This window comes from Aptenodytes forsteri, unplaced genomic scaffold, assembly GCF_000699145.1.
Source record: "Aptenodytes forsteri isolate BGI_AS27 unplaced genomic scaffold, ASM69914v1 Scaffold6, whole genome shotgun sequence".
NCBI lineage: Eukaryota > Metazoa > Chordata > Aves > Sphenisciformes > Spheniscidae > Aptenodytes > Aptenodytes forsteri.
Genome location: NW_008795709.1, coordinates 2274097 through 2283444, shown reverse-complemented (window position 1 = coordinate 2283444; position 9348 = coordinate 2274097). Strand labels below are relative to the sequence as shown.

At 38.9% G+C, this 9348-nt stretch overlaps 1 protein-coding gene across 1 annotated transcript; it reads right to left on the bottom strand.

The window, feature by feature from the left end:
• Positions 1-893: 893 nt before the first annotated feature.
• Positions 894-8446, bottom strand: FGB (fibrinogen beta chain). The gene is made up of 8 exons (XM_009283319.1): positions 8372-8446; positions 6570-6773; positions 5117-5300; positions 4307-4534; positions 3637-3750; positions 2950-3072; positions 2479-2764; positions 894-1493 (listed from the first exon to the last, which is right to left on the bottom strand). The coding sequence occupies exons 1-8, from the start codon at positions 8444-8446 to the stop codon at positions 1265-1267; spliced, it is 1443 nt and encodes a 480-aa protein (XP_009281594.1). The 3' UTR covers positions 894-1264.
• Between the last annotated feature and the right edge of the window lie 902 nt (positions 8447-9348).

The following is a 9348-nucleotide window of genomic DNA, read 5'->3' as shown; positions in this document are numbered from 1 at the left end:
GGGGACAGCCTGCTCCTGCGCCTTTAAGACTTCCTTCTTGAAGAACTCCCAGCCTTCCTGGACCCCTTCGCCCTTCAGGACCGTCTCCCAAGGGACTCTCTCAACCAGCATCCTGAACAGGCCAAAGTCCGCCCTCCGGAAGTCCATGGTTGCGGTATTGCTGGCCCCCCTCCTTACTTCACGGAGAAAAACACCTTGTGTTTTTGTTCCCTAGCCTCAATGGAAGCTTGCCTGTGGGGATGCTGAACATTTGCACTCATGTAGTGAGATGCTGCCATGATGTCTCCTCCTCGTCCTCCCGGGCTCCACAGATTAAGTCAACATGAAAGGTTTCAGATGGGAATCTATCTACCGCTAGTGATTTGAGTTCCCTCCTTTGTGGAGGAAGGCAGTCCCCTCTGAGAGGTGGTTGATTCTGCCTACCACGGTTTGGAAGTCCCGTCTTTGGGACAACCTCTGCTCCTGGCTACAGCGGGAGCCTAGACCACTAGCTTTGATGAACCTCCACCTACCCTATGATTGGAGTCACTAATTGCTCTAGTTCCATGATAGTGATTGTGTGAAAGACATACCAGTCAGGTCTTCTAATACTGTATTTTATTCTATGATAAAAGGATGTGGGATGGTGGAAGGGCTATTAAGAGGCACAGTATGTGAGCCAGGTCCGAGCAAAGGACATATTTTATCCAGCGTACAGGATTTGAACTAAGTGGCTGGTGACCTACCCATTTGTTAGATACTATCTTTTCACTTTATTCCTTCTCAACTTGTTACACAGGTAGTTACCGTACCTTTATGATATAAAAGAAAATAACCATCCTATATTTGGTGGAATGTGTTTGCTCCTCCCTGGATAATGCATAAATACTTAGGAATCATGTGAAGAAAACATTAGTTTTAAGGCTTTATTTAATTTTTAGAAAACATTTTAAAATAATTCTCTCCCTCTTCAAATGTGGTATAGAAGTCCTTTGTAAAAGAGTGAAACAAGTTGGGGTTTTGGGAGTTTTTATCAGCATTATTCTACAGTAGTTACTTCTGTCTTGTGAACAAATGAAAAATGGAACGAAATACACTTGTGAGTTATTTTCATCGGTCAGATTTTGATTTACAGTTGACATAGCTTTTCACTTCATGTCACAATATGCTCGTACATACATATTCGGTTGTCGTATGTAAAGACAAGCCTGAATACTGTGCCTAAAAAGATAACCATGTACAAATATTAAAAGAAAATCCCTGATTCTGTACATTTTGATAATGGTTAATGTGGAAAGTATGGCCTGATTTTCATGCTCATCTTCTTCATTGAATACCATGACCCTTTCCAGTTCATCCATACGACACCATCATCTGTACCATGTTTTGCCATATCCCAGCTGTAGGTCCCTCCCCAATAGTATCTGCCATTGGGGTTGGCTGAGTGGCAGCGGTTGTACCACCATCCACCACCATCTTCTTTGGAGCACTGTTTTCTTGAATCTGCAGTTAACCTGATGAGGGAAAAGAAAGTGTTAAGAATCATAGAATCATAGAATAGTTTGGGTTGGAAGGGAGCTCTAAAGGTCATCTAGTCCAACCCCCCTGCTGTGGGCAGAGTGACAGATGAACTGTAAGCAAACAGATCAACAGAGTACATACAGCTGCCCCTGTACTGAAATTTTCAAACCACAATAAACATTTAAAATCCTCTCTGAACTTTCTGTAAAACATTGACCATCTCAGGTGTGTGCTACACAGTGCACTTGGAAGGTGAAGCAGCTAAGAAAAACAAGTCAAATTTTAGCTGCATCTCTTTGGGAATGTCATTTCAGTTTACCGATTGATAACTACAATTACTTGCAGTTCATAATGATAATTGGAATATCAATGCAATTTAAAGATATAAAACAATGAGAACTCTACATCTTCCCCAATCTAAACAGTTCCTTTATTCATAAATATGTAATCAGGTATTAAGATAAAGACATAGCACATAGTTTAGAGACACAGTGCTAAATTAAGTACTTTACAATTGAGCTCCTCTATTCTGAGTAGGCAGAATTTTATTTTTTAAATAGGACAGGCTACCTGTCTCTTTCCTCAGGACCCACTATGGGTTACTGGAGTGAGTACCAATATTCCTACTTAAGCAAGACAGTGGTCCTCAGCACTGCCACCACCAGTCTCTGACAATGAATATATTGCATCCAGATTTGCTGATTTGTCTATGGCAACGTCATTCATGGAATCAATAAAATTTAGTGTGCTTGCTTCTTACTTGGCTGTGGAGCAGCACTAACCTAATATATAGTTTTACCTGCCCTTGGCTACATCAAGGGAACTGCATGGACATTTGGCTGGTAACTTGCAGGGATAAAACGTATTTTAAGATACTACAAAATGCTGTGAAAACTAACAGCAAATTATAGAAATACTATATATTCTGCTCTATTTTAAGCTCTATTTTTATTTTAAATGTCTAATGCAAGTACGTACCATCCATCATTGTCTCTGTCATAAGTACTGAAGAACATGCCGTTGTGAATTGTCATTGTCCTGTTTTCTCCATGCAACTGTGAAGCTCCTTCCATTAGCGCATTGCCTGCATTGCCTTTGTAGTTACTAACTGAAAGCTGATACTTGTTTCCTTCATTCTGTATGGTGAAACCTCCATAATGAGCTGATACTTTATCGCCATTCCAGTCCTCCATTTCAATTAAAACTTCAGTGGGCCCTATTTTGGTAAGCTGGCTGATCTTGTCATTTCCAAGCCAATATTCACCTGACAAGCAACAAGTGAGAGGTCTGTGAAATAGACTTCACAATATACTTCAAGGCAACTTTATGATTTGCCTATAGGTCTGCCAAAGTGGATTAGTTATTTAAAAAAAATCAGAGAGCTTCAAGAAATATGAGAAAACAGTTTCAGTAAGAAGAGTTCTTCATCTTTCATGCTCGGCATTTTACCTGGTGTATCACAGTAGTTCTTCCCTCCACTCTTTGCAACATTTCCAAATCCTTTTTTATATTGATCCCATACTCTTCCGAAATTAACACTGCCATCCTGGCGGTTCTGAATCAAAGTCCAGCCTGCAGGAGCAACAGTATTTAGATTAAACTGCCATTGAGAAAGGAGCATGAAATGTTAAGATACAGCCCTTCCATCTTCATCTTAAGGCGAGCAGAGCATATGGCTTCCTTGCAGCAGGTCTGAGTTTTCACTGCTTACAAGCTCAGCCTTGCCATTTTTACTCACACTCAAGTAGCGCCTTGCTTCATAAGGAAAGGTGGAAAAGCAGAACTTGAAGGACTCCCCTGGTCTTTTGTCTAGTGCATAGTGGCATGGTAAGAAATGAGCCAGGCCCTCCTTGCCTGCCCACTCATACATTGTCCATTCTCGTCATACTAAGATACATTTTTATCTACCAATCCCATCCCAACAATTTATTTCCATTTTCATTATAGAAATATCCTACTGTGCATCTGAAGATGACCAGCAAGACTTTTCTGAACAAGTCAATCAGACTTAATTCTCAAGTAATTACAAATGTTATAATTCCATATCAGTCTGTATAAAACGCAAATTACTACTATGAATTTTTTGTAGCATCCACATTAATTAATATTTTAATAACATAGTTATTTCATACTAACCTCCATTATCTGTTTGCATGTCACAGTATGCTCTGTATGGTCTGCCAAAAGGATCTGGCTGGATGAGGTACATTTCAGATATCTCGCCTCCCTTTCTGAAAATATCCTCGCATTCTGCAAGAATAAACCGGAGAGTCTGTTACTGAAAGAGCTCTGAACTTCTTCAACAATCTTCTTACCCTTCGGTTTGCTGATTATAAGGGAACAATTTTAAAGATATATCTAATTCTACTTTCATTTTGATTTCTGTGATACATCATGTGAAAGAATCAGGGAAGAAAGAACAGTGCACCTGCATTGTTCTACTTTTCCAAATAGGAATTTCTAAACGTTCAACCTCAGTGACGGAATACTGTATACTTTTCAATGATTCTTTTAATTAGACAAGCTTGTGAAAGAAAAACCTTTCTTGATTGAAAAAAGGCACATATTTCTTTAAAATGCTACTGACCACTAATGAAGACTGATATTGGGTAAGAGGATCTTTGGTCTGACCAGTACAGGCATCCATAAAAGATTTTTTTCATTTAGGATCACCTTCCATCTTTTCTGCTATCCTAATCAATGACACAGGCTTCAGAGGAACGTTCACACCAATCAAATGATGCATCTATCAATTTGCACAGTGATATAAATGCGAGAAGAGATGTCGTTATAGTTAAATGAGTACCTTTGCCTGAAACCACTGGAATATTACAGGAAACAACACATGGGGAACGGCAGTAGTCCACCTGGGTTGCAATGGCATTTTCCAGTTTTTGTATCTTTTTGTGTAAAGAATCCACAACTGCACGGAGGACCCTGAGGCTAGATGGGATGTTATTGTCCAGATTATCCTTTATATAATTATAATGCAATTCCACTTCAGTGTTGTACTGAGAAAGTATGTCATCATTGTCTAAAGAGAGGAAAAGCAGATTAGTTTTCAACATGTTTTCCAGTTATGAAATAATGAAGAGCAATCAGTAAGCACAATTTGAGAAGCCACTTATTTCTTTAGCGGGGAGGAAGGATATGCATTTCTTTTGCTTACTTTTCCACAATGTGCAAAAACTATGCAGAGATTCTCAGGAAAGTGGTACATATGTATTGTTATTTCTTTGCTAGCTAGTAGATTTATCAGTGGTGCTATATTCTGCCAAAGAACTATAATTAGCTTCATTCCAGAGAGCCATGGTGCCGAGCCAGGAGCTGGGCATAAAGGGATTGGATGGACATAGGAAAGCAGGTAAGGGGGGAAACACATGACCCACACATTTAGGGGCCTCATATGACTCTTGCCTTAGTATGAGATCCGTTCCTTTGCCTCTCTCAAAAAAATTTTTTTTATGATTAAGAGGACATGGTCATGGAATCGTACTTTGCTAGATATTCCACTGTATCTTTAATTTTTTTTAAGAAGTCCCATTAACAAGTAACAGTAGCAACACCAATAGAACTGCAATACTGCTTACACTAATAATTCATAGAAATAGCATACCTTTTCTTTGTTTTTGCCTATTTACCAATTTATTGTCTAGAACAGTCACGTATTCATAGAAAGTTGTAGAGGTTTCAGACAGTTTGCTCACTTTGTCCTTTAGATCACGAACAACTGATTTCACATTTTTTTCTTGTTTTACCAGTATAGTTTGCAGCTCACATCCAGTTGGACACAGCACTCCCTTAAAAAAAATTAAAAGGGCTGTGAATGAAAGTCAAGATAAATAAGTTTCTAATGCCATCAGTGAATGACCATATCTTTGAACACACTGAACAGTTAGTAACGTGAGACCAGATATTTAAGCATCTAGATAAGGACTCAAGACATTCAGCTTCTACAAAGAAGCTGCAGTCTGAAGGGCAGGAAGGAGCCCCAAGTCCCCCAGGAGGACTGTTTTGTTGGAGCTCTTGGGAAAAGCCCTCTCTCTTCACACTTTTTTGGTCCACTACCTGCTTTTCACTTTTCTGTGCTGTTAAATGTTCACGGTGTTAAGCCACCTGAACTATGATTAAAGTGTGTCAGGAACTACCTGGTGCCTGTGCATGTTTATATCTACCCCTTTCCTCTTTCACTAGCCTCAGAGAATCAACCACGTTCTCTATACCTTGTTACATGTCTCTCTCATTAAATGGCCATGTGATTAATTAAAAAATTGTCATCTCAAGAAGCTGAGCACCATTGCTTCTTCAACAAGCATTGCACCGTCAAGGACAACAGTGTTTTAAAAAGAGGTGGGAAATTCTGAAGTCCCCTGAGAACCAAAATACCCAGGCAGCAGTGGGACTCTACCACAATCGTGTATTCATTAAGCTTTAACAGACTTCATTTGTGGGAAACCTCCACACTCAAATTTGCTCTCAGACACTAAGATGCCTCTCAGCAGCGTTACAGCTTGCATTTTCCAGCAGAGAGCACAGCAGGGACAGTGTGATAGACTACTGCAATGCAGCAAGGAGTATGCTAGATCTCAGCATGCTTGCATGCTCTTCCGTAAGAGCTGGGGCAGTGACTGAGGGTAGACTATAATTATGGTTTGAAACAAATTTTAAGAAAGAGACGGGAGATTATGGTTTTTGGTCCCTAGGTTTCCTTGAGATTATCTGAAATTCAAGCTAGCGCTTCTGCAGAGCTTTTTTCTGTCCTTCTTAATAGTTACCTATGCAAAGCAATGGGGAAAGCGCAGGCTAACCCACAGATACTTCCTTTCCTCATTTACGGTTTGAATCTCATCTCCCCATCTTCACTGTAGGCTGTCTGACTGTGACTAATGCCAGGGACTTTGTGGCATTACTCTTCCGAATGCAGTCCTACCAAACTCAAGCAAAAAGATGCAAAGTTGGGCTGCTTTAAATGAACGACCGTCCCTTATTTGGTGAAGAAAAATCCGTGTTGGGCACACTAGAAGAAAAGGACAGTCTGTTATCAGCTGCATCAACAGGCAGACACCCACCAGCTCGTCTAGAGGATGCTTGCAGCCACCAGCATCAGGGTAGATGATACGTTCTTTCTTGTCGCCCGGCTTCACCCGCTTTGGGGGCCGGGGCTGGTATCCGCTTCCACTGATGGGAGGTGCCACAGGTCGGAGCGTGGGGGCCGCTTCCCGCCTTTTGTCCAGGGGTCGGTTGCCTCGAACCTCAGGCTGAGGGCTGTCATCCTGCAAAGCCAGGGGGAGAGGAAACTCTCTGAATTGGGGATTGCTATTGTAAAACGCTATGCACAGGGTGGAGGCATCCGTTCAGCACTCTTTAGTGTTTTAAACAGCAAAGAAAACCATGGAATGGAATGAAAAAAGCCATAATGGAAATATTATACTGACATTATGTAAAAGTCATTGCTATGCCCTCCCTTGTAAGACTAGTCACACTCCCTCCACCTAGATAAAGACAAACTAAAAAGCCTTCAAACCAAAGCAAAACAATATTTCAATAGTTCATTCTGACCAAGGAAAAAAGTTTATATAGTTCAGAGCCACTAAGCACCATGAAACTAGAAGTACTAGGATATTAAAAAAAAGTAAGTAGACATTCTTGGGGCTAAGAACATTCATCATCATGTTATCAGTGTCCCAATTTTTCACTGGGCTACAGGAAAATTTGTAAGGTCTCAGAAAATCAGGCCACAGTCAAATACATCATCAGGTCTCAGGCCACAAGCCATCTATTAACTGATGGAATTAGGAAAACCATTCAATAACATCTCTCAGGGTAGGTTTTTAGAGCTCCCACTGATGCATACATTCCCCATCATTGCCAGAAACAAGAAAGTCTAAGACGCTGAGCAAGGAAAACAGGCTTTGTTCCTAAGCAGTTGTTGAGACTAAACCACCTGAATTAATTGTTGTTTGAACAACTGCATCAAAATCTTCGACCATCTCCAATCCCACTTAGACTTAGCTACAAATAACAAATGTTTGTAAGGATCCAGGATCAGAGGCTTCAAGTAGTTTCAAAAGTAGGCAGCATACAAGTCACAAAATTGCTGAAAATGATTTAGCATAGTAGTCTTAGTAGTAGTATCTAGTAGTCTTATCAGTAGTACAGACACAAACGCTTAGATCATACAACAGAAAAAAAATCTCATGTCTGATCACCCTGGCCTATTTCATTTTTGCAGGGATTTTCAAAATATAAACAATTTACTGAGATTCTAAATTGTATTTCCCATTAAAATATTTTACCTAAACAAAACTAAATATAGGTTAAAATTATTATCTTTGATCCTTGTTGTTTGCCTTTTTGTTTAACAATTGTTACCGCTCCATTTCAAATGTAAAGCTATATGATCCGGTAGTTAATTTTTTTTTTTATAATGTGTACTGAATCCATAGAAAAATTTTTACTGTCTTTGAGACAGGACATGATTATCTACAAATTTCTACTTTTTTGCGCCTGACATTAATTGTCTTCAACATCATATGTCAACATTGCTAAATTAATATCCTTAAATAAATTCAGCTAAAGAACTAATCTTACCATCATACATTCTTCATTCCCTACAGAGAAAGAGAAGAAATAGGAAGAAAATATATCCGAAACTAGAAAATAACTATTGTGCAGTTACATATACACGAAGAAATAATACAAAAGTTATTTCTTTGAACACTTCAAGTGGAAAAAGAACATGCACTGGATCATTTTTCCCCACAGCTTCTACCTTAGCTAACTCACATAAGCTGAGTAAGTCATGCATGCAATTAAATAAAATTAATCATTTTTACTCATTATTATTATTATTTACGATCAGTATTACAACCTCATTGTCATAGTCAGTAAAGCTCTGGGATTTAACGGAGGAAACACAGAGCAGGAAGAGCAGGAGCAGTTTCATGGTGCTGGCTTGCTTGAGCAGCTCAGTGACCTTCTCCCACCAGCAGCTCTGACAGGGAGAGGTCCTCTCTGCTCCTATATATACAGGTGGTAACCCTCATTTCCCAGCCTGACAGTGATAGGACCAACCTTTCTGAGCAATCACTGTACCTCTGTTAATATTCAACCTTTCTCTTCACTGCATGCCTGAATACATTTGTCGTTGAGCAATTTCTCTGGACGACTCTTATCTACATGCCCCAGAGACCTCTGTTGATGCTGGCATCAAATAAATGTTTAAATCCTTAAATGTACCTCCTGCTCAGATTGCACAAGGTTACCATTTTCTCAAAAATCACAAGCTGAAAAAGGTGAACATCCAAAGGAAAGAAACATGGTCAGATGTCACAGTCTGTGACATCTCCTTTTTTTATTCCCTGCTGAAAATTTCAATGTTTCAGAAATACCATATTAAGTGTGAATTAAACTTACATCATACAGATTGTTACATTCTTCTAAATAGTTCTGATGGTGCCTGGATAAGTATGCAAGCCTTTGGGTCTCTTTAAGTACAAGATAAAAAAAGAGTATATTATGTTCATTACAATAATAATTTTGCGTGAAAACATTGTTTAGCTCTAATTAAAGATCAGATTAATATTATAAGCATAAAACAATGCTATTCCATTACTTTAGAAATATGACATTGTAAATGAATGAAAATAATTACATTTTACATATTAATTTGCTGTTTTCCTTTTTTAATAAAAAAGTATATGTCATAAACATTATTTAAATATTTTTAATAATCTTTTAAAAGAATACAGCATGAAGTTATTTGTAATCATAGTGGAATACTCAAACGCTTTCTGATGCTTTATAAGAATATGGCATATCACTGCTCTCATACTAGCAGAGTTTTAA

What these genes read in the sequence shown, in the direction of transcription:
- FGB (XM_009283319.1), bottom strand. Translation starts at nt 8,446, where the DNA reads ATGAAACTGCTCCTGCTCTTCCTGCTCTGTGTTTCCTCCGTTAAATCC. An exon ending in TTACTGACTATGACAATGAG is followed by an intron (nt 6,774 to 8,371) that starts GTTGTAATACTG and finishes CTGGCTTTGCAG; the next exon opens with GATGACAGCCCTCAGCCTGA. An exon ending in GAACTACTGTGATACACCAG is followed by an intron (nt 2,765 to 2,949) that starts GTAAAATGCCGA and finishes GTTGCTTGTCAG; the next exon opens with GTGAATATTGGCTTGGAAAT.